The sequence below is a fragment of the Eptatretus burgeri genome, chromosome 10, assembly GCF_056783735.1.
Source record: "Eptatretus burgeri isolate ZD-2024b chromosome 10, Ebu_testis_v1, whole genome shotgun sequence".
Taxonomy (NCBI): Eukaryota; Metazoa; Chordata; class Myxini; order Myxiniformes; family Myxinidae; genus Eptatretus; species Eptatretus burgeri.
In genome coordinates this window covers 17,872,725-17,899,092 of record NC_140970.1, presented here as the reverse complement: position 1 = coordinate 17,899,092, position 26,368 = coordinate 17,872,725, and the positions used below count along the sequence as shown (strand labels likewise).

General features: G+C 43.0%; 1 protein-coding gene across 1 annotated transcript in view; it reads right to left on the bottom strand.

Annotated features, from left to right (window-relative positions):
• The window catches only part of LOC147018016 (uncharacterized), a 35,744-nt gene extending 10,052 nt beyond the window's left edge, over nucleotides 1-25,692 (bottom strand). Inside the window, exons 1-6 of the mRNA XM_085897215.1 lie at nucleotides 25,401-25,692; nucleotides 15,307-15,337; nucleotides 14,952-15,086; nucleotides 4,567-4,691; nucleotides 3,693-3,804; nucleotides 155-196 (exon numbers count right to left, since the gene is read on the bottom strand). Coding sequence (XP_085753341.1) covers nucleotides 155-196; nucleotides 3,693-3,804; nucleotides 4,567-4,691; nucleotides 14,952-15,086; nucleotides 15,307-15,337; nucleotides 25,401-25,535 — 580 coding nt within the window. The 5' untranslated portion in view covers nucleotides 25,536-25,692. The remainder of the gene's footprint in view (nucleotides 1-154; nucleotides 197-3,692; nucleotides 3,805-4,566; nucleotides 4,692-14,951; nucleotides 15,087-15,306; nucleotides 15,338-25,400) is intronic.
• Between the last annotated feature and the right edge of the window lie 676 nt (nucleotides 25,693-26,368).

Genomic DNA, 26,368 nt, shown 5'->3' with positions numbered 1-26,368 from the left:
TTAGCAACTTGCTTGGTTAAAACGGGTTAGTCCAAACTACAAAAAGAAGGCCTTCTTCAATGAAGTAGCAAACCATATTTTTGAGCTGCAATACATGACTGCTGAGATTTTTAGACGACAAACTCGCAAAGTTATACATAAATTTAACACCCACCTGTACATTCGGAGAGTCCTTGAACCTCGGCATTGTTGCATCCTGAAAGGGAGAAAGGAAGCATCTTTCGAACATCTTGAAAATTACATCAGGATGGAAGCGAAACGGTTCATACTACAGCAGCAGTAATCAGGACTTTTCCTGACATATTAACTGTGAAAACAGGAATTTAAACTGTCTTCATTCCATCTCTACTCATTTTGAAGTTTACCTTTTTCAGTCTGGAAGGTGAAACTGCATGACCACAATCTCATAGTTTTCTAGAAGGTGTTCATCGACTCATTTAAAGTTCAAGCTATTCAACGTTAACTCATCTGGCCAGATTTCATGAGTGAACAGGTTGTTTGCAAATCATGATGCGCTTCTGTATTCTTTCCTCTTCAGCAAATCTTGGAGTTTCTGTTTATTTCTCGGAAATGCTTATATTGGGAACCATCACCAGGAGACATTCGGAGATGAACACCGTCCGGAGACGAACAACGTCTGGATACGTCCGGAGACGAACACCGTCCGGAGATAACCACCGTTTTAATGGTGTTTTCAGAGCTGCGAGGCTCTATATACACCACACTCCTGAACAATTCGACTGGAACAGACAAGTACGGGGGACTTTATATTGTTTGACCCATTTCTTTCATAAATTTTAACGATTTGCAGAGTCGAGGGGCCTTTTGGCTCAGTCGGCAGAGTGTATCCGGGTACACCTGACCAGCTGCTCCCCATCTCTCGGGCAGATGGAAGAGGTATCTGGACATTTATAAGCATTATAGCTGAAATGTGACAAGCTCTAGCATCTCTTAACCTGAAGCAAATTTCAAAATTTAAACTGCTGAACTGACCCTAGTAGCAGTTCCAACTACTAAAAAAAAAAACTTAAAAAAAAAACTGTTCATTTGTCCAATTCGCACATTGTTTGACACTCCGGTCATCTCCAGTCAGTGTTTAATATGACCACACTGGCTTGGCAAACAATTTGCGATCGGAAACATGTGCAGAAACTAAATAAAGCCACGGACACTCGAGACGCCCAGAATGTCAATCAATGTGCAAATTGGACAAATGAACACTTTTAGCAGTAAGAACTTCTGCTGAGATCAATTTTGAAGTTAAATTTTGTAATTCCGCTTAGTTTAAGAGATTCTCGAGTTTATCGCATGTGTGGAAATGAAATAAAGCCACGAACACTGGCGTCTCTGGGCGTTTATAAGCATTGCAACATATCCAGCGATTCATATGTATGTATGATGATCAGGCATTCGATGATACGAGTGAGGAAAGTGGGAAAACAAATTGTGAGCATTTTATTGTTAAGAAGCCATTGTGGCCTATTCCAAGTCAAGGCATTGTTCAGCATGCCAAACCAAATGGTGAATTAAGACTCCAGTAAGCTGACAGATGGCTTACTCAGAGGCTAACCAAGGAATGATGCCTTGATAAAGGATAATTAAATAACACCGTTAATTATCTTCAAAAGGGGGTGTTTTAATTAACCAATCCAAACACCCAATATATATTCATGCACTACCTTGGAGTTCCCTTAGTATGCATGCAAAGTTTCTTGGCTTTAGAGTTATGAAGGACACACACAGACACACACATTTATCATAATTATTACAGATAAACGTTGTAAGGGGTTTTGGGTGTGATTTTCTGGATGTTTGCATTTCAGTGTCGATATGTACAAGGTGGTGCATATGTCTTTTCACCCTGACTCTCAAACAGTTATGTCCATGTTTTGTTAAGTGTCTTGTCAGTACACGTTCATGAGGTTCATTTGTAATGCATGGAAACAGTAATGCATATATACGTCATCACAACATTCCATACATTGATTCATTAATTTCCAGAAGAGTAAAAGGAATACCTGTTGGTAAGAGGATATATACCAAAAATTTAGCCCACTCCATATTTATCTCCCCATTACTGCCTTTCATTAGTTCCCCACTGATGTTTTTTTTTTCAGAACTGAAACTTAATTTCCTGGATCCATGCCTGGCACTACGTCTATTGGTGATAGAACTATGTCCACTGGTGGTACTACGTTTGAAGTATTTTAAGACATTCCTTTGTTCAACTGTTTAGTTGCCTATCAGTTTTGGATATCTCCTAATCTTTCTACACCTGTGCATATTCTTGATACTCGACAATATATTTGAACTTGGATCACACTTGGACATATTTTGCATATCTTCTGATCCTCCATATATAAGGGTAAAAATCCTGCAACAATGATTTGTAACCTATTTACTATGAACTAGAAAGCATCTCAAAATGCAAAGCCTGTCCGCATCTGCTTTGTACCCTAACTAAACCTGACTAAAATGACAGTTAATAATAATTGTACATTTCATTAATTTGTGTTCTCCATATTCTCATAATTAAGGTCTGTTGAAGATTTTTGACAAAAGCTCAATTGGTAAAACCGTTATGGTCTGGACAGATAGAGACAGACGGACAGACAGACAGACAGACAGAAACACAGAAGCGATTGCAAAACCACGTCATCCGCTGCATGGGGCGACAGGCTAATAATAATTGTTTGTGAACATAGTGTTACACATGATCCTTTGTCTCGATTTGCCATATTCTCTTAAGAACACTTTCTTCTAGTTTCAATACAACCATTCTCGATGTGTTGTCGTTCACGATTTCAGGAGCAGGCGCCGATGACTGCTGGAACAGATGCTCTGCTTTGGGCGATGCCCGATCTTTCGTGCTCAACCACAGGTCAGAACCTTATCCGTTTTACCCTTGATCTTATTTCACCCTTTCTGTCTTTGAAAAGCTGCAGAGAAAGCTATTTATCCCACCTTAATTTCCTCTTCCCAAGAAAAAAAATACTTTTCCTCTTCCCCACCTGGAATACTTTGATAACTACTTCTGTCCACCGGCATCCAACTTCTTATTATTGCATATGGCAGCTTGGCTATCATTTTGTTGGGGCACGACTGTGCCGCTGATGCTGTGCCCCTACACCAGTACACTGGTTCTTAGTTATCCAACTTCGTAAGGATGTCAGGCTGAATCAACCGCACCTGGTGTGAATTCAGTGGCAAATGGGGCTCAAACACAGGACCCAAAGATCGCAAGCCAGCCACCCTAACCACTAAGCCAACACCAGGCTTAGGCATCCGACTTAAAACCCCATATCCTTAATGATCTATTCTAGTAATTATTGTATTATCCTTTGTGCGTCAAAGATGATCGACTATCAAATTTATCCGTAACTCTCACAATACTTCAAATTGGTTAAGGTACGAAGACACTCCAAAAAGTAAGATGGATCGTTTTTGACCCCAAAAATAATGCCTTCTTTTTCAATATAATTGGTGGAATGAAGCTGCAGGTTATTAAAAGATTGAAATATTCTTTAATTTTTCAAGAGTGGAACATTGAATGCCTATTCCACAATCTTTGTTCATGTCTATAAGGATTGGTTTTGGAATCAGTGAAATATTCAGAAATTCCACAGGAGGCACGAGCATTACTTTTGGACTGAGCCTCAGATAGTAAGCAAAACAGTTACAGTCGAACATACCTGGTGCTGTATAAAGGGTGTGCAGGGCACCGTTCCCATGTGGCATGTTGTACACATTTACTGTAACAGTTTCTCCAACGTTCACGGAGAAACATTCATACATGAAGCTCCACTGTGGACAAGAAATAGAGCACAGACAACCGCATGTAACCCCAATTAAGTTTCTCTCTTGTGCTGAGCAGATGCAGGTCAAATCACTGATTACAGCTCGTGTTATCAACTACAGCTAATAATATCAATTAAGGCTCAACACAGCATTTTTTTTTTTCTTCCAACATCAAGGCTCATGCAAGAGCAAATGGAAGGTATGAATTGACAGTGTGGCAGTGGGGCAGCAGTTTGACACAATAAACAAGTGAATGAATGAACAGGAAAAGAGGAGCGGAAAAGAGAGGAGGAAACAGTAAACTGCAAGTAAGAGGACTTGGTTAGGAACCGTCAGGAAAGTAAAGGTTAGAAAAGGTAATGGTGGAAATGAACATTGTGGGTAGGGATGGGGGATGACATGCGATGACAGCGTAGCACCTGCTTAAAGCCTGGAGGAGACAATGGTTTAGAGCAGCCTCTGGAAGGTGGTTCCATAGAGAGAAGCAGCACAGAACAAAGGAGTTGAGTTATGCAATAAGCTTGCATTTTGAAAGTTTAACCAGGAGGACACTACTGGAACAGCACATGCATCCTGGAGTGGCTGGGGAGGGTCAGAGGGAGCTCGACTGCAAGAGGTGGGTTAGGGTTAGGGTCGGCTGTTAGGGTTAGGGTGTTAGGGTTAGGGTTAGGGTTAGGGTTTTGCAGATACGGGTCGACTGATGCATAAGTTAATGCCACTAACAGCTTGGTTGGTGGAACGATCTCCACTTGGTCGATACACACTTACCGGCTTTCCATCACTCGTACTGTTCTGTGAGCGAATGGGGTGCTCAAAGTGCAGCACTGCACATGTGGAAGTGAGGTCTTCACGAACCATCTGCACCAACGTGGAATTGACGACCTGCACACTCGCTGTGAGAGGGCCGGAGAGCAGTGTTCAAAGGAATTCCGCCTTCAAAGTGTCTCATAACCGCATATAGCATGCTGACAATGGCATCCAGCTGCTGTGCTCAAGATTGTCGGTTCAGATTGTGGTTCCTTGCTAGTGAACAGGTCGACAGGCGTGACAAGCGAAGCCATATGGATGCTGATCAGATCCGTGCCGTTTGAAGCTTGATGATCAAATGCCATATTCCACTTGCATTTGCTTTGTAATGATCACTTTCCCATGGCTCGATGTGAACACATTCAAGTTCAAGTTTGTTTGTTTTTTTAAACGAGAAGAATCCCCACTTGCTTACCCAAAAAGCTTCTTAATTCTGTCGTTCAGGAGAAATTGACGATAACCCTGATATTTAGAAATTAATAACCAAATTTTTGTGCTCAAACTTACATATTCAATGCTAAAGAAGTAAAAAAAATTTTTTTAATCCCGAATCAATCTTGGGGGAAATCCTACATTTTCAACATTCCAAATGGCTGACGTCATACATTTCTTACTTGGATGCATGACAAAATGAAAGATTCACAAGCTGGAAATGTAAAAGCCAAAGTACTGTTTGCAGGTGACACCGATGTTTTGGAAGCCAAATGTCACAAAACATGCATGTGGGTTTGTCTGCCAGGTCACAATCCCTGTGTCAAATCGGACCAAGTAGTGAACAACAGGGTTCGTTGCTGATCATGATGTTTCAAGTCAAGCTTGCAGGAAAATTGTTGCTCCTGATATCTCCTGGATGCAGACGATCTTAAAAATAAATAACAACAATAATAACTACATGTATATATATATATATATATATATATATATATATATATATATATATATATATATATATATATATATATATATATATATATATATATATATATATACAGTATAAATATGTGGGAAAAATTACATGCCAAGATGGGGAATCAAACCCAGTTTCTCAGGTAAACTCTACCAATAGCTCAAACTATACCAGCACTCTCCCATCTGAGCTATCACTGTGACCCAAAAGCTGAGCCTGCAATTCTCCCACATATATAATTGCCACTCCCTTTCAGCCGCTGCTTCCAGGGGACTCACTGCCGACCAGAGGAGTGACGGCCTGTCCACGAGATGGTCTTCAAAATTCTAAAAAGGAAGAAAAAGTCACAGGCAGGGTGATTCACAAGCCATCGCTGTACTTCTGGTTGGCAATGAGTATCCTGGAAGCAGTGGCAGAAACAGAGTGCCAATTCTATATGTGGGGGAATTGCATGCTCAGCTTGTGGGGCAACCAGATAGCAGAGCACTGCTATAGTTCACCAGAGAACCTGGGTTTGATTCCCCATCTGGGTGTGTAATTTTTTCCCACATATACATTTTCATATATATATATATATATATATATATATATATATATATATATATATATATATATATATATATATATACACACATATATCACAAAATATTTTTTGTATATATACATAATTATATATATATATACATATATATATATATATATATATATATATATATATATATATATATATATATATATATATTACACACAATTATAAAAAAACAAACATAATTATAAATTGATACATATATATATATATATGTACATAAATAAATAAATATATTTATGTATATATATATATATATATATATATATATATATATATATATATATATATATATATATATATATATACATACATGTATATCAGTGAGTGACAGTAACTTTTTTGGTAGGTCGCCCTGCTACAATTTTGAAATTTTGGTTGCCCAGAAAAAAAAAAAAAATTTAAATTCAATTTTTTCACTCATTTTCTGAGTAACTATCACTGCAACAAAACGATAATCCCACCCACAAAATGAGTATTATATCTGATCTCTACGCACACTCATTTCTCAACCATTGAGTCTGGGTTTAAATCTGTACTCAACTATAAACTGTTATCCCTGTGTTTCACAGGCAGGGCGATTCATCAATGTGTGTGTCATCCTTTGGATGGACATTAAACTGGGTGACTCGTCTGCTGACATTAATTGGTTGACATTAAAATTCCCACGTTGTCCTTCGTGAAGAGTAGACAAACTATTGCTGGCACCCTGCCAAATTCCAAATTCCTGCCCTAACCAGCAGAGGCCACTGCATCAGCAGCACAGCCGTGCCTCAGCCAATGATGCTTTGCCGCAGCCATGTGCTGCATATGAAAGAAGAACAAGAAGAAGAACACGGACATTTACCTTGGTTGCTGCACGTTCTAAATCCTTTGAACATCAATGACCACATCAGCAGGTGTCAGCAACTCCAGCTTCTTTGCTCATCGATCAATCAAAGAAATGCAGAATGTTGATCAAGGTCTACTAACCACCATGGGAAGAAAAGAGCATACATACCTCCATCAATGTACTGTCGATTTCATCCAATGGTCTACCTGTCTGCCAATGCAGACCGACATTAATCTTCACTATCAAGACTGGTTCTCCATCTGATGTGTTGCTACAAAATTACTCAAGTTCTTACTGCAATTGCTTGAGAGAGTGGCTGTCTTGTTTGCTACCACAGGTGTCTTGCTGTATACAAGTACAACAACCAACATTAGGAAATGATGTTTGCTGAAGTTGATGATGCTTCTGCTCAAGGTTCTTGGTCATCATGAGGTATTAATGAATATACACAGAAGAACTCTTCTGTGAATCACTACAGATAAAAAAGGATTCACACACTGAATCTAGCTTTCCAACCTTTGACCAGGGTATGAGTTGCAAGAGAGCACAACCATTGGATAATTTTGCTGCAGTTTGTTTCTGGTTTCTCAGTTTGTTGCACAACGACATCTGTATCCATCTGACTTCCTCATACTGCCATTGTTTTGAATATAAAGCTGAGGGAATTGTGACCAGTTTATATACAATATAGACTTGGCTCTGGGGATCCAAATGACAAATGTTGGTACAGCTTAGCAGAAGATATAGGGACTTCAACATCATGAACTCTGACCATGTTTCACAAAAGTGTAATGGTGAAGGTGTCGATTGTTCCCAAGGTGTGACATCCAAAATGAGTACATCTGCAACAAGTTGTTAGGTTTAGGGTTAGGTTATGTTTAGGGACACCACTATCACACTGGTAAGGGTGTCGACTGGTGTCCAGGATTGAAATGAATGGGAAAAATTAAGTCCTTTCTGACCCACGTTGCTTGCTCCGACTCCGAGTAATATCTCCATCTATTTGATGCGGAAGCTTGACTTGAAACATGTTGATCAGCAATGAACCCTGTTGTTCATGACTCGGTCCTATCTAACACAGGGATTGTGACCTTGCAGACAAATCTGTGTGTACGTTTGGTGACATTTGGCTTCCAAAGCATCGGTGTCACCTGTAAACAGTACTTTGGCTTTTGCATCTACAGCTTGTGAATCTTTCATTTTGTCACGGACTGCCAGCAGGGTCTCCTGAATTATGCTTTTCTTCTCCTTGGTCACATTTTCAACATTGCAGCTGTGAGCGTGGTGTGGTGTCCAGGATCACAATGAGTTTTGGAATCAGCTTCATCAACACCAATTTTATTGGACAGTTCGCTTGATGTTGGCTTAACGGTTAAGGTGGCTGGCTTAAGATCTTAGGGTCTTGAGTTTGAGCCCCTGTTGTTGATTTAGCCTGTCATCAAGAGGACAGTAAATGAGTACCCGATTACTGGTAACAGGGGGCATTGCATCAGTGGCACAGCTGCACCCATATAAAATGAAGTAGCCACAGGCTGGATACGAATAAATAAAAATTGGACAGTCAAATGGGGTTCTTTGCTTATCTCAATTTCGGCAGAAGTGATTTATTTCCTCCATCTTTATGACTCGTCATTTGTATTTTTATTATAACATTCGTCATGCACAGAAGGTCACTTCTTCGTTCATATGCAGCACAACGCTGTCGGGTGGCATCGTTGGCTGAGGGTGTGACTGTGCCACTAATGCAATGCTATCTGCCGGTTCGGGCGGGAATTTGGAATTTAGCAATGGTGGCGGTGAAAGCTCGCCTACTCTTCACGAAGGAACAAAATGTCACTTCAAGGGTAACACAAAAGGGAATGAAATTTTAATCAAAACCACTCAAAATTATTCCTTTCATGGTGCTTTGAAAGAAGAAAAAAAAAGAATGAACGGATTGGCTAATCTCTTTGCATGAGAAAACAAAATAAAACTGGAGCATTTTTCGACCGAGGATAGATTCTGCAATCTGCACCCTTCAAGAAGTGACGTCACAGTTGGAAAACTTAAAGTAAACCATGGTGGCTGGAATTTTAAAACAATATGACAGATTCGGATTTGGATTCCACTAACAGCTCAGACAGTGAGAGTCTGAAGTGTGCGAATATGTTGAAAATGATGAAAGACCGGTGGCGTAATGGTTCGAGTGTCCCCTCTGAATCTAGGTAGTCAGTGGTTTGAACCCTGGCTGGGTCATTCCAATGACTTTGAAAATGGTACTTGCTGCTTCCTTGCTTGACTCTCAGGATTAAAAGAAAAGGATAGAGCACCGACAAAAAAAAAACAAAACATGTTGGCAATCATAGCGTAGGCTTTGATTCCAGTTGCAGGATGTGTATTTTCATGAAGAGCCACATGTGGGTGTCCAACTGGCTGTGGCCATCCGGGTCCCACACCAAGCAGTTCCAGTGGAGTTGTGATAAATAGAAGCTGAGAGATCCCAAGTAGAGAAGTGTCAATGGGTTGAGATGTACGACAGAGCTGGGAGATGTTACTCTGGAGGAAGCGAGACAGTAGGACTAGTCAGAAGCATTGATATGGAACCAGGTCGAGTGTGCAGAATACCAGAAAGGTTTCACTAGAGGTGATTCTGATGATAACTGAGCTGCGTAGGGCTGAGTTTTGACTTGCAAAGGCCTGTTTGATAAACCTGTGGGCACAGCCTTGTAGTTCAGAACGAGTTCAGCTCTGAAAGATACCCAGGTGTTCACATCCAGTGTACCAACCACTACGTGTGAACTTTTGTTCATCTTCACATCATCTCCCTTCACACAATGGATGCCCAGAACAAAACAGAGAAACTTTATATTTTCAGAACAGCTGAGGCTTCAAGTCACAATTGTTTCCCCTTTATTAACCCCATCACTGAAGGTGGATGCAGGTGATGTTTTCACCTCTGATTGTCTGACTTTCTGTCTGTGATTAGGATATCTCAAAACAATGTGGACGTCTTCGGATAAAACTTGGTGGACATGTTGGGTGTGTGACAAGGACCAATTGATTCGATTTGGGTGAAGATTGGGATCTGGATCTGGAAATGAAATTTTCAAAGTGATTCTTCACCATTGAGAGACAGGGCCAAAAACTATATATCACACAACATCTCAAAATGCTTTGAATGTATTCGGACAAAACTTTGTGGACATGTTGGGTGTGTGACAAGGACCAACTGATTCGATTTTGGTAAAGGTTCGAATCCAGATACGAGAATGTTTTAAATTATTCTTCACCATTGAGAGATGGGGACATCAACGTTATATAGCGTGATATTTCAAAAAGTTATGGACGGATCATGACAAAACTAAATCCGGTTCCGGTTTTTGCGGTGACGGTTGGTTCACTCAGGGATCTCTGCCGACTTTCTCAAAGATACGTTTTTGGTCGTTGTTTGCTGCGTTTTGACTGTTAATTTTGTTGCCTCCATGTTTACTGTGTGTTCCTAGATCGGTTTTGTTTCAAACTTTGAGGCCTGAGGCCTGAGGCCTACCCATCTTCCTGTCGATGTGCACGATCGTGTTTGTTTGAATTTTCTCCTTATTACCATCAGTTCTTATGTTCTCCACTTTTTGCACCACCCTTCTTCTATCCCTCTATCCCTTTCACTGACCTACCAGCTTCCTTCTACTTTAACTGACCCACATTCACCATACACCATGATTTTTCTTCAACCTTTCCTTTACCTTAACCTCCTCCTCCCTCATCCTACCCCCTTCCCCTTCCCTCCCCTTCACCCCAAGCCTCCTCCCCTCCTGCTTCCTCAACAGGGTGGACCTCAAATATCTGGGGCCTTTGCTCAAACATGACAGATCTTTCCATATAGGTTGCCACTGACCAACCACACGTAATGTAACAGAAACATTCCTCCTTCAAGATGTCTCCGACTCCCTCGTATCGCTCCCTGGTTACTCCCTCCTCCAGGATGACAGACCTGAGCCTCGTCCTGGTGGTGGAGTTGCTCTCTTCATCAGACTATTCTTCACTCTCCATGCACTGCGCTCACCGCCCCCCCCTCCCCCACACTCCCGGCTTTCCCACCACTCCACCTCGTGTTTATAAGTGTGTTGTACCATCCACCAAACAGTGATGACTCCATTTACATCTCACTCTCCGAAAACATGGACCGACTTCTATCCTCTCATCCCAATTCTCTCTTCCTCATGTGGTGACTTCAATTGTCATCATGCCAGTTGGCTGGGTGTGGGTACCTCCCTCACCTGCCATGGCACTTCAGCAAAAGACTTCTGCGACTTATTGGGACACAATCTGTCAACTTTCTGACACGGATCTCAACCAACGGTACTCCATCTCTTCTGGATCTGATTTTGACAAATTTCCTGAAAATATCTGCTGTTCTTCCTCCACTCCAATCGGTTCATCTGACCACGTGCTTGTCAAAGTGGACATCACTTTGGCTGTTATTAGAAAACCTCTCAGCACCGTTGAGTCTGGCATTTCACTCAGGCCGACTTGCAGGGAGTTCAAGCAGCCATCAAACTTATAGACTTTCTTAAAGCTTAAACTTTCTTTCAAAGGAACTTAAAGTTTCCCATCTCGATTTTCTCTGACATTAACTCATCCTGGGAATTCTTTCAAAGAAACTTTCTCTCTCTTATGCACAGATTTATCCAATCTCATCTTCAGTTGTCCTACCCTTCCTCCGACCCATGGTACACTGAAGCTTGTGGTGAGGCAATTGTCCTGAAACAACTTACCTTTGCCTCGTGGAAAGCAAACCCAACTGAGGGCAATCTCAGTTCCTTCCATAAAGCTTAGAACAAGTGTGTATCTACCCTCAGCAGAGACAGAAAACAACCTCTTTTTTTTAATCTCAAGTCTGAACTCTCAAACATCTCTCCCTCCTCCAAATCCTGGTGGTGTCGAATCAAATCTGTTTCTGGTGTATGTTCCCCCTCCATCCCCTCCCGTACCTCAAATGGCCACTCAGCTGACACTGCATGTGAAAAGGCTGAATGCCTAAACTCGGTGTTTGCTTCTAAATTTTGTGTCCCAAACCCATCACTTTCTGTACCCACCTTACCCAGTCGCACCCAACTGTCCCTGGACTCTGTGTCCTTTTCTCCTGACAAGGTGGAGATCTTGCTGTCAAACCTCGACTCAGATTCTGCAACCGGTCCAGACGGCATCAGCCCACGTGTGATAAAAACCTGCTCTGCTGCTCTTGCTCACCCTCTCTCTGTTCTATTCACCCTCTCATTTGCTCAAGGTCATCTGCCGTCTGCTTGGAAATCAGCAAACATTACTGTCCTGCATAAAAAAGGTGCAAAAACATATCAATCAGCCTTCTCCCAATCATCAGCAAGGTTATGGAATCCATCATTGCTTTAGACATTAAATCCTTCCTCTTCTCCAATGGCTTGATTTCCGATCATCAATTTGGATTAAGTCCCGGTCACTCTGCCCTGGTCATGCTGCTTCTACTCTCTGAACAATGAATGGAGGTCCTCAATGAAAGACATGAAATCAGAGCCACATCCCGAGAAATATCACGTGCTTTTGATACAGTCTGGCACCATACCCTGCTCACCAAACTCTCTTCCTATGGTTTCCAAGGCAATTTCCACTCATGGCTCACAGACTTCCTCTTCCGTTGCAGCCAATGTGTGGCCCTTAATGGAGTCCTCTCATCCCCTCTTCCTGTCCAGGCTGGAGTTCCTCAAGGCAATGTTCTTGCCCTGTGATTTTTCTGGTTTTCACCAATGATCTCTCCGACTCTCTGGAAAATCCTCTTTATCTATTTGCAACACTCTGCCGTAGCATCTGTCATCCCTCAGATCGGCAAGTAGCAGCCTCTTCACTCTCTGCAGATCTGGATAAAATCACAAGCTGGTCCAATATGTGGAACATGTCTTTCAATCCTGACAAATCTCACACTCTCACCATGTCTCTCCAAAAGGACCGCCTGGAACCCCCCTACCCCCAATCTACTTTCCAAACAATCCTTTTGAAGAAGTCCTTTCATATTGAAGCTTCTGTGTCTCACTGACTGCCATGATCTTTCCTGGGAAAGATCTTTCCACATTTCCAACCTGGCCTCCAATGCCAGTCACTGACTGGGCATCCTCAGTCGTGCAGCCCTTTCTTGGCACAGCTGAGCTCCTGACCATGTACAAAGCTTTCGTCCACAGCCGGATGGAGTACTGCTCTCCCCTTTGGGTTGGCGCTCCCGTCTCTCAACTTTCTCAACTTCACGCTGTGGAAACTAAGGCATTTAGGATCATTGATATCTACCACGATGAGGCTGAGTCTTTGGGTCTCTCACTCTCTCAGCGCAGGCAGGTCAGTGGTCTTTCTGTCTTCTACCATCTACTCTCCGGTCTTGCCCCCCTTCTCTGTCTGCAACATGCCCCCCCCCCATATTTCCACAGGACACTCAAGGTCCACCAGCAAACCCCTTCTGGTAAAACTACCAAAATCAAGAATCACTGCTGACTATCATTCTTCCATTCCTCTTTTTTCCGACTTTGGAACAAACTCCCATACTCTCTTCAATCCCACTCTTCCCTCCAGGTCCTCAATACAGCTGTTCACAACCATCTATTTTCTTCCCCGTATCCAAAACCACAATAGTTTCAACCCCCACGAATTCACCCACCACAAACCCACCTCCTTCAAATTCCCCGCTTTATTTCCTGAAAGTCCCTGTCATGTCCATTTTGTTTACCCCATGTACCTCACCCCATCCCTCATCCTTCCACAGATCTCCTGTCCCTGTTCCACACTGTTTTGTCCTTCCCTTTCCCGCCCCTCTTGTCTCCTGCTCCCTTGTTGTACATTCTGTGTGTTTGCTCTTGTATGAGCTTCGACATTGTATACAAAGAAAAATAGGTGGATGAGTTGGTTCAGTGAAAAGAACAAGCCGATGAGATTTTGGTTCAGGTTCGGATGCAGATCCGGCCTATCAGTGGGATACAAAAGGTAAACTGTTCTTGTGTATTCCATCTATTAGTGTTGTTTGATTAAGTTTAGGGCTGGCAGGATGATCTCGAGGTGTGCCCACTCGATTCTTAGCCCTCTATCCTGGGTTCAATTCTCAGTCCTGCTACAAACTGTCATCCTGGTATCTTGCAGGCAGGACGAGGAATAAATATCTGTTCCATCCTTTGAATGGACGTTAAAATTGGCGCCTCATCTGCTGGTATTAGTTGGCGGACGTTAAAGATCCCACGGTGTCCTTCGCGAAGAGTAGGCGAGATATTGTGAGCACCCCAAACCAATTCCAAATTCCTGCTCTCATCTTGTGTGACATCAGCGGCACATCCGCACCCTCAGCCAATGATGCTACTCGCAGCCTTGTGCTGCATGAAGAAGAAGAAGTTTAAAAGTTTAAGGCTTTGTTGCAATTTGTTATACACTATCTTGTTTTATCTATGAGACATTGTGCAGTATAATTTGAATTTGTTGGATTTAAGAGCTTTGAAAGATGTATACGTATTTGTTCTGTTGCTTGAAGAATTGACCCTGACCATATTTTTTGAATTTAAGTTCATTCTTTGTGTAATTGCTCCTTTTTGTGGTACATTGTTTATTTAATTCCTTCATTAATTGTTGAGTCGATTCCATTCATAGGATTATTCAGTCAGTACATTGCACTGACCGATTATTGAAAATGATTTTTTTGTTTTTTTTTATTAATTGGTGATTCTTGTAACAGGGGTTGCTAGCCATTTGAACATTTACAAGGAACTTCAATGCAGGAAGAGGCCACTCGGACACATCAAGCCTCCACAATCGTGCCCACTTAAAAATGGTTATGATACAAAATGTCTGGATTACTCCATTTTTATATGCTGGGCTGTTGACCCTTTGGCCACCTTTATTTTTGATGACAAAGACCGCTTTATAGTACGAGACTTCATTCACAAAGGGATGTAGAAACCAGCTGCTACTTTTCATCCTTCACAGAATTGTCGGAGTTTGAAGAGGCAATGTTCCGTTAAATGGGAAATGGGGATCCAACGTACCATCCACCGAGAGCTGCCAGGAAATCCTGAGCCAGAGGTGGCCATCCCGCTGATGCGTGGATATGTTGAGGCTCCGAGGGGCGCTAGGGGGGTGCACGTCTGATGGAGATATTTCATGATGTGCTTTGGTGCAGGCTGTAAGTACACAAGAGGACAATCATTGCTCACTACGATTACAAGGAGTGCTCACGGGGACTAGTGGAAACTTGTGCCAAGCCACGTGATTACCCCTGACACAGCTCTTTTATAGCAATATTTAGCATCACTGAAAATATTAAAGTGAACAATGAAAACAAAATAAACTGTACTGACACATTGCTTAACATGGAAATATATCATGAAATGTATTCTGCACCTGGATCTGCGATGATCTCACAGCCAAGTCCCTGTGCAGGAAACAGGCAAAATTAAACCATTAATATCACAAAATTACAACAGTGTAATGACAGGATAAGAACAACAGGTATTGTATTTCCTGGGAGAGGCTCCGCCTTTAAATGTCAGCACGTACAATCCCCATTTCCACAAATCTAACTTCGTGATTTGTTGCAAAGTCCGATGTAGCAATTGCATGAAAGTAATTTGGTGCAGGTCCTAATAATGTGGACAGGCAGTGTAGAACATGAAAGTCAATTCAAGGCTTGATTTGAATCTGCAGGATGCAGCATGCTCAATAGGTTTATATCCACAATGCATCTGAACATAGAGAAACAAACTTCTGGCTGTGCTTTTCTTCCTTCAATGACAATTAATCATAGCAAAGTGAAAAAGGGTTCAGTTGTTGTACACCACAGCATAACATATTTTTGCGGTGCTGGCGGTTAGGTTAATCCCCCCTGACCCAATTTGTGATGACGGGAGGTCAACACGGCCAGCCCGGATAGCTGAGCGGTTATTACTTATTAGGAAGCAGACACGTTGATCCTTGGAGATTGTAACGCGTGCGGAAGGGGCAGGGCGCAATGGCAGAGCGACAGAAACACAGCACAGGGGGATTTATACACGAACCCCACGACAAATACATGGACACATCAACTTAAAATAAACGCTGGAATTTAATGACAATATAAATATTAACAAGGGTAATTCAAAAGGTCATGATAATAAAGAGAAGTTAATAAATCCTAAAGACTAAATCGAGGTGTCTCCGTGCACAGATTTAAATACAGACAAGGGGAAACAAAATCAAAGAAAACCCTTCCTTTATTCTGGCACTTCGCTTGTCTAGAGATGGTCTTTATGGAACGTGGAATCGAGATGCTTCTATTTGCACGTGCAGACGCACGCAAAATGGCGCCAAGCTGCCCTCTTGTAGCGGGAACGTTCGTCAGGCAATTTGTCAGCGGTATTCAACACCAAGGCTCACTGACCTTCGTGCAGCTTCTTTGTCTTTCATGCCTGCCGATACGCTCTTTGCAGAATGGCACCATCCCCTTTCCCCTTCGGCGACATACACGAGGTTCTGAGGTCTGTCCCACACGACCAGCCAAGAGTCGATGGCCAATGTTCTGCTCAGTACGCGAGCCAAATTGCCTCAGCATGAATACGAAAATTGTGCAGTCTTCTTCATGCGTCGAAGGAAAGCCAGCCGTTAAGCCCTGTTCTTACAGGCCATCTCCGAGCTACGTTCTCTCTCTCGACCATGTATGCCCCTCACTCTGCACTCGTCCATTCCTCTTTGCTACTAGCTGCTTCCCCGTCCTCTCTGATTGCCTGCCTCCTATGCCCTCTTCTTCTTCCTGCCACTCTATTAACGCCCATCAATCATCAGCCTCAGGGGCGTGACTTCGCCCACCATCACTCTTGGAGGTGGGGCTTCTTGCCTACTTGGCCATGTTATAAAAACGAAATTCTTCCATGGTTTGTAATACAAAAACATCGGGAAAAGTCACAGGGGGCAATTACATTCTGGGGGAACTTATCCTAATCCCAAAGTAATTGAAACCGCACCAACCCCCCGTGTGGTGACACGTAACACTTGAGCTCACAGTTTCCCTACTGAATTACATTGATGTGTCTTCTACATGTCAACAGACCAAACAACTCGATTCAGTCCGACCTTTCTGATGAAACTCCTCCATCTACCCAAAATCATAACAAAATTATGTTTGTTTATTTATGTCACAAAATATGTGAAATACACATCCAAGAGTTTGCTTGTAAGCCTTGAAAAGTTGGGCAAAAACCAGAGGCCTATGACCCCTCAAAGATATTCAGAGCGAAAAAGATGGCTGCAATTTCTGGGGAGCTGGAGGGAAAGGCATGGCCTCGCCAATAGGTGGTGCTTGTGACGCTGGGGAAGAGGGGAAGGCATGTTCTGTAGAATTTGTGGCACTTATGACCCACAGACATAAGCTTATCTTATATATAAGATGACAAATATAAAAAAAATTTCGCGTAAACTCAGCACAATAATAACTTTTGAAAATGGGTAATGGACAGACTTTCACTCACATTTATTATACTAGCTAAGAGCAGCATAACAGCAACAAGATAGAAAATACAAATATATTGCCACGTTTTAGAGTGCCCCACATTATATCATGATTTAATAAATTTAATGATGAAAAATATATGTGTATATGTGTACATACGTATATATGTATATACAGTATACAGAATATATATAAAGCTCTTTCTCACCACTGACTGACTGACTGATATTAAAGATCAGTACCTTCTAGGTGACATAAAAAGCTGAAATTTTTTAGTGCTGATGGACATCAATGCCAGAAAAAAATTACAGAATGGTCAGACAACATCAATCAATGAAAATATAAATAAACGAAAAAAAATGCAGGTGAGTGACTCGAAAAAATGGGGAAGCAGTGAAATTTTGTGTGGTGACAGACATCGAATCTGATACACCGGGGGGGGGGGGGGGGATCACAGAACCATCAGAAAGGATCCACAAATAAAAATATCAATAAATGAAAAAGAACAAAAGAAAAGAAATAAATGGAAAATCAAATGCAGGTGAGCAACCCGGGACAATGGGGAAATATGGTTCTTTTGCTGACACAATGTGTAAGCATACCCCACTAGTATTATATAAAGCTCTTTCTCACCACTGACTGACTGACTGATATGAAATATTGGGAACTTCCAGGTGACGTAGAAAGCTGAAATTTTGTGTGCCAATGGATATCGAAGCTGATACACCAGAGAATATCACAGAACTGTTGGAAAGCATCCATAAATGAAAATATAAATAAATGAAAATAAATAAATGAAAAATAAAATGCAGATGAGTGACCTGAGACAATAGGGGAAGTATGGTTCGTATTGTTGCGGATTTCGCGCCCGCCGGCGTGCGGACGGCCACGTAACTCGAATCGCGGCACGTCGCCCACCGGACGGACAATCCAGTCGTGACCCTCTCGGACTAACGCCGGGAACCAGTCACGGGTGGACCTTTCGGTCTCACCGCGATCGAGCCAATCAGCCCCCGCGTGGGATAGGGTTGCTCGCCAAATTCGACCTACCTAAGTACCCACGCGGAGGGTAGACCGGGCGATCGCACCTCGCCGCAGGTCGACTTCGGACACGGGCCACTTAAGCGACCCGTTCCGTACTATCAGAATAACCGAGCGGTGTTATCGTCGACCTCGACGGTTCGATTAATTATCGGGCGTATTCAGCCCACTACCAACCCTTTACGTGAAGCAAGATGAGGGTTCAATGGGGGAAAAGACGAAGCGAAGCGGGAGAACAGTTCAACAATAAAAGCACATTTATTCGCGGCACACGGGAAGCACACAAATACAATTCCACCAAATGCACACAAAAAAAAAGAAAACACAATTCCATTTACACAAAAAGCAAATATAAAAGTGAAAACACAGTGCAGAGCTAATACCGACTACCGAGCACACGGCAACACTTATACAATTCTACTTCACAGACGGCGCCGACAACACATACCCAAAACCAAGGAAAGAATATCCCCAAGAATGAGGCGGGCCTGAGGCCGAGACCGGGTCGGGCCTACCCGTCTGGTGATGAGACGCGGAGCGGCGATGGCCCCGCCACCCGCGGGCCTCGTGGACGGTGTCTGGTAGGGGGTGGGAACGGGGCCCCCTTGGTCGCACTATCTCAGCGCGGGGGGAAACAGGAGGGGGTTGCTGATGCTCGGGGTATAGAGGATCTTTATTATCCCTGGTGTGCGTCTCCACCTCGGCCAGGTCGCGCTGCCGGCCTCCCTCGGGCGTGCAGCTCCTGGCACCGACGCGAGCACCCCCTCGTCCGGCTCTCTTCAGCTTCTCCAGCCACTGCAGGCTTCGGGCTCCAGACTTCCACACTCGTCCCCTCCGTTCCGACTCCTTCTCGTTCTCGTTCTCTTTTCGTTCTCGTTCTCCTTCGTTCCGACTCCTTCTCGTTCTCGTTTGCGACTCTCTTCTGACTGACGAACACCGTCCTTTTTATCCCCCCGTAGCTTCGCCTTTGACCCCCTCCCTTTGACCTTTCACCTCGCTCCCCATTGGCCCGAGAAAAAGTGGGCGTGAAGGCTTTTTGATCCACAAATTTGCATATATCGATCGTTCTGGAGGCGGGGCCAAATCGCCCCTCGCTCACCGATTGGACGGCAAAAAGTGGGCGTGTGTCGTTTTTGATCCGTTTTTGAAGCACAAAATCCGTGATTTTGTACACGCTGTTCAACGTGCGCCCTGCACGAGTCCAACACCGGTACCCACAGCGGGGCAAGAACGGTGGCGATGCTATGGTTGCGAGGTGTGACGTGAAGGTCGTGGCGGTTGTGGTGAAGCGGCGTTGTGGTTGGTGGTTGATGTTGTGGTTGTGGTGGTAATCATGGCGGGTGGTCCAAAATAAAGATAGTAAAAGAAAAACGGCTATCCTGAAGAGTCGCAGCTCGCATAAATGACATGTATTCCCACTAGACAACGGGTTTGGGCCTAACTACACATGCACTTACCGAGATACCTCACCTAAGGGACCTGAATGGTGGTTTGCGAATCTGGTAACCACAACAGTATGTTTACACAATGTAGAAGTATATATGAACCAGAGCAGAAGCATCCACTGTAGGAGAAAGAAGTAAGCAGCCAATGTTTCGGGCGTAGCTCTTTATCAAAAGACCAGTCAAAGCGACTTAGAATATTTCTTTCAATCCTGACAAATCTCACACTCTCACTATTTCTCTCTGAAATGACAATCTGGTAAACCCTCCCCTATACTTTCTTTACAATCCTCTTGAGGAAGTTCAGTCATTCAATCTCCTGGGTCTCACTATCAACCATGATCTTTCTTGGGCAAACGACAATTCAAAGTTGACCTCCAAAGCCAACAGCCGACTGGGCATCCTCTGTTCTACAAAGTCCTTCTTGGCATCCTTGAACTCTGTGACATGCGGAGACCAATGTTAACTTGTCTGTAATAACCAACTTTCACACTCTCTTTAATCTCATTCTCCCCCCCCCCCCCAAGTCTTCAAGACAGCTGTTCATCACCATCTCAGATCATCCCAAATCCAAAACCATTATCTTTTATACACTCATTAAATCCCATACACCCTCTTCTATTTTTTCTTTTTTTTTCGGTTACAATCGTGGGTGGAGTCAGGCCAGTAAGTCAAGCTCTGCCCTGGACTGACAAAGGGAACTCCAAGGAAGTGCAGAAATGAAAATTGGGTAATTTGGTTAATTTAAACAACCCTTTGGAAGATAATTAACGGCCTTATTTAATTACCCTTTATCACGGCATCATCCTTGGTCACCTCGCTCTCCCTCACAGGGGTCTTAATTTGCCATTTTTTTTGGGCCTGCTCAACAATGCTTTGACTTGGAACAGGTCAAACTGGTTTCTTAATAAAGTGTTCAATTTTTTTTCTTTCACCTGCTTCACTCACATCGTCGAATGGCTCCTCATCATCCCTACAAATCACTGCATACATTGCTTTTGTAAGTGCTATATTTTCAAATTAGGAGCTTGGAGCGATTTTATGCATTACATGATGCGATTTTCCATGATCTACACTCACAGACTAATTGAAACACAAATATATTATCAAAATACAATTGCTGTATTGAGGATCGGATGAGGTGGACTAAATAACTTATTGTCAAAATCTGGAGTGAAATCTGAAAATGTTAAGAAATTAATGATGTTTTGGCCCATTACCAATTAGCTTGCCATCACTTGCCAAGACAGCTGTTCCTTAGGCCTAAGTCACATTTGCTCTAAGGCGAGGATATGGCGGCTGTACGCCCTCTGAATTGACAGAAACATGTGGCGGCCGCAGAGTTTCTGCGGTGGCCTCAGGGTGGCCCTCCGCCGTTTGGCTATCTTTTACAGGCCATATGTGTTGCTGTGGAATTATAACGCGGAGTTATAACTTTTTTCATTTCTACGTTCGCCGTAGCAATTCGACAAGCCGAAAAAAACTGGTAAAAATAAAAACATAAAAAAAAATGAACCCACTCGTTACTGTCCGTCTGGCCGCATGCTCGCCTTAGGGCCCCCCTGCGGTCGCCTTGCGGGCACCTTGAGGCTACCTTGCATCTGCCTTGAAAATTCTATGGCCGCCATAGGGCCCCCTTAAGGTCACCGTGCGACATCAAATCAAAGACCGCACGGCAACCCCACGTTTTCGGTCTCCACAATTTCTAAATACGCCATGCGGCTCCCCAAAAAAGAAAAACTTATGTGACTGCTACATTGTTTGACCGTGGAAATACTGCGGCCGCCGTATAATTGCTAGTGGCCGTAGATTTTGGAGACCCCACAGCCGCCGTGGCAAATGTGACTTAAGCCTTAACAACTGTTTCGTTGGAGTGCTTGCTTGAGTGCTTAAGCCATTCTGCAAGCGCTCTGCAATCTTCAATCTCCACAAGTTTCCATGGCAACACCGCAGCTCAGTTTTCCATGGGGACATCTCCGGAATTAAGAAGGCAAAATAAATTTGATCATTACAATGAGTACAAAAATGTTTTCAGAAGATACAAAGTAGTGAATCGTCACATCATGGCTGGATAGCCAAGAGGTAAGTATGCTCGCTCTAAGCTGTCTAGCATAGGTTTGAATCCCAACCCAGCTATAAACTGTCACTCTGTTGTTTCACAGACAGAGTGGTTCATCGATGAGTGTGCAATCTCTCGGATGGACATTAAACTGGGGATCACATCTCCAAGAATTCCCCCTCCTGTCCTCCTCCCTTCCTCACTCCACTCTCCCCTCTCCTCTCCACTCTCTCTCTCTCTCTTTTATATATATATCTATCTCTATCTCTATCTCTATCTCTATCTCTATCTCTATCTCTATCTCTATCTCTATCTCTATCTCTATCTCTATCTCTATCTCTATCTCTCTCTCCCCAAACGTTTAATATTCCAGACAGTGAAGTGACGAGTTGTATTTGCTACTATATAATAAGGGAAGAATATAAATAATTTAGGAATATCCTTTGACAGTACAATAGTCAGCGGTTCACATAACTAGTACGCAGGTACTCATATGCAGTAAAAACAAAAACAACTAAATGCATACCTCAAAGATGCTCTGAAAGCTCAGAAGCATACCACCACAACAGAGCCTTTTGATGGAAGGTTTTCTCAGCTCGTGTAGGTAAGATTCATCAGTGACAATTCTGATAATTGAGATACTGTACTGTGACTCCAAAATTCAGATAATAAATGATAACATTATAATTTACAAGTTATATTGTGGGTTTATAAGTTATAAGATTAAAAAAAACTAGATCTAGGGAAAACACGTGAGCAAGGAGGAATAAGAAGAGGTTCAGGAACGTCTGGAGTGTCTGCGAGTGTCTCGTCTGGAGCGGACGTTCTGAGACAGCGCTTCCAGAGGAGTAAGATGCATATTAAAATGAGATGCAGACGAGGGTGCGTACTAAACTGAGAGGCTTGGGAAAGCAAACGAGCACGCTCGAAGCTGACATTTTTTTCCTGAGTACCAAACCATTTCTGCTGGTACTCATTGGACAATCAAAAAAATAAAAAAAAATTGTGTGAACACCTGATAATAGGCAGTACCTGTTAAGACTGATCAGGTTTCTCAGTGAAATAAATCGGCAAAAAGGTAATAGTACAGTATGTTGGACGGAATGAACTGAATCGTTTATGGGTATGTTGTTATCCTTTTTACTTCCGGAAAGTGTGTGAACCAGCGAGTATCAGCCTATACACCGCCTGTGTGCATAACAAAAATGCATATAAAACTCAAAATTGCGTGAATATCGATATTTTTAGACCTCCTCATGTACTGTCCAGAACGCAAGAGTTCTTAAATGAGGTATCATTCAGCATTATATGGGCTGTGGTTTTGACGTTTACCCTGTTCAGACACAATCACGCAACTTGCATTTGTGCAAGTATATAGATATAGATATAGATGCACACTTGTATGTAACTGTTTTCATCAGCAAAAAGTCTGACAGAACGTTGCAGAGCAGATGTCATGCACCTACTGGAGTTTGAATAGGCACATTGAGCTGTTTAGTCGAAGTTTGATTTTCGATATAAGCCAGGGCCGGATTTACGCAAGGGCAACCGGGGCCTCCACCACCCAGCATGTTCCCCGGGGCCTCCACCACCCCAGGGCTCAAATAGGATTATTGTCATGATATACATCTAATTTTTGCATGCCTTCCTTAGCCAGCCGAAAGTGTACATGCAAGCGGCATTGTCGTGTTGTGAATTATAGCTTATTAATCCGATATTAACCAGTGTCCAAAACTTGCTTCAAAAATTGAGCATTTAATCGGTATTTGACAATTGTAGTTGGAAATTATTTTGCTAATATATTCCACATTCACTTGTTCGAGGGATTTTTAGTTTCTAGGCTGGTGGAATCCGATACCAGGAACATATTGTTACGGTTGTGGGGGTGGATGGAGGAATTTAATCGGGAATTTAGGATTGAATCAAGTTGTTTGGTCCGTGGATGTGTAGGAGACATCTCAATGAAATTAAGTAGGGAAACTGTGAGCTTAAGTGTTATGTGTCACCACACGGGCGGTGGTGCGGTGTTAATTAGATAGGGATGAAAAAAAAAGTTCCCCCAGTATTTAATTTCCCCTATGAGTTTTCCCTATGTTTTTATAAACAAAACATGATAATAAACAAGGAAACGTGTCGAACAGGCAGAAGCCTCGCTTACAAGGGTGACGTCAGGCGAGGCCATGCCCTGGAGGAGGAAACGGTGGTTAGGTGTGATGTCAAAGAAGAGGGGTTGGTTGCGCAGTAATGGCGTGAGTTTGAGAGCGCATGCACAAAGTCAGTGAGAGTTGAGTTGAGGGAAGGAATGCACATGGTCGAGAAAGAACGTAGCTAGGAGATGCCCTGTAAGAACAGGGCTTTGCAGCTAGCTTTCCTTCGATGAATGGAGACGACATCACGATTCTTGTATTCATGCTGAGGCGAATCGACTCGTGTGGTGAAGCAAGATGTGGCCTTTGGCTCTTTGGGTCATGAGGAATGGACCCCAAGCCTTGTTTATGTCAAATAGCGGGTCGGTGAGGACGATCAATGCATGAAGTAGCTGCACTGGGTCTCTGAGCCTTGGTGTTGAGTGCCACCAGTGAAAATGTTTGTAAACCACTGCTTTACTTCATCGTTGGTGGCAGAAAGGGCCACCAGCACCGCCACCACCATAAATCCGGTGCAAGATGCAACTATAAACTGTTGGATTGATGTTTCACATGTAGGATACTGTTACAAATCAGTGTGCCAACTCTCGGATGGACGTTCAGCTTGGTGCCCCGGCTGCAAGCATTAGTCAGTGGATGTTCATATATATATATATCTCTATCTCTATCTCTATCTCTATCTCTATCTCTATCTCTATCTCTATCTCTATCTCTATCTCTATCTCTATCTCTATCTCTATCTCTATCTCTATCTCTATCTCTATCTCTATCTCTATCTCTCTCTCTCTCTCTCTCTCTATCTCTCTCTCTCTCTCTCTCTCTCTCTCTCTCTCTCTCTCCCTCTCTCCCTCTCTCCCTCTCTCCCTCTCTCTCTCTCTGTTTTGTGTCTTCGGGACGAAACACAACAATGTCTATCGCAAAGAGTAGGTGAGTTATTGCCAGCGCTCCAAATTATAAATTACTATTACCGTCCAAAATCACCTTTACTTATATACCTGGCCAGTTGGTTCGTGAAAGAGTTTGGCCAAAAACAATATTCGGCCAACCCGACAAAAAAGGTGGGAATAATTGTGGCCACTAAATAATCAATAAAATATTCGAGGACAATAATGGGACATTGTGATTCACTTATCTATTGCTGTTCTCTTTACCATATTGCTAAATAACTTCCCTTTAAAATAAGCCGCAAACAATCGAATATGTAGCATCACCGCACAGAGGAGATTACTCTTATGGCACCTCGATGAAAACAGCATGAAACATATCAAATTACCGGTATAAAGCATGGAGATTACATCAACAGGTTGATAAGATTAAGTGATTACCGGTTGAGTGCAGGTAGCTGCGCAGGTTTCCTGAGCAGGTATGTCGTCTGTAGTGCAAGGTATGGATAAGACCATAGCACAGCAAGTCAAGTACCAGGGGAAGAGGAGATGAAGCGAGGAAACCGAACGCTTCATCGTATTTCCACCTGTCGCCAAGACGAAGCGCACTGTTCACGGCTCTCACCTGGTTTCCCGATATGATGTTCCTCATCGATGTAAAACTTGCCAAGCTCGAAAACGATTACAGTCGAGCACTCTGACTTCACTCGAATGATCAAAACATCTCGGAAAACCCGTTTTTTTTGTGTCTTCGGGACATATTGACAAGTTTTTCTCATCATGACGTTGATATTAGAACATAGTGGTCTGACAGGATGGTCGAGGTTGCGCAAGCGAGTGGAAACAAAGCTGGCGTCCGTCTCCCTTCGGCTGAGCAACAACAACGTGGGATTCATTGGAGCGGTTAAAGGTGGTCGAGCTCGTATCATGCCATTGATAATAATTGTACAATTTTACCTCATGGCTTCACGAGATGGTATTGATACAATACCCCCACGAGGTCTTAATAAAGAAGGACATGTGGTGCGAGTCGGAGCGCTGATATTGGGGGGCAGGTGGAGGAACGACACCCCCGCCCAAACCGAATGGGGGCCCGAAATTGTTCCTTCAAAAAAATTTTTTTTCCATACATTGATTGTTGGTGATGATGATGATAAACACCGGAGCAGCTTTTATTTTGTGTCTCCCTCCAAAACACTCAGGGTGATTTCCCGGCATGTCAATGCCATGGACAGTGAGTGACGCCCTCCCTCGTAAAATACACCAACATTTGAACAATTTACAATTACATTATTACAATCGACGTGATGACGTAATGACGTAAATTAACGCAGGAGTGTTGTCCACACCCCATCTGAATGAAGTGTGATGAACAAATCTGCATGCAGGAATAAGTGAGTAACACCACA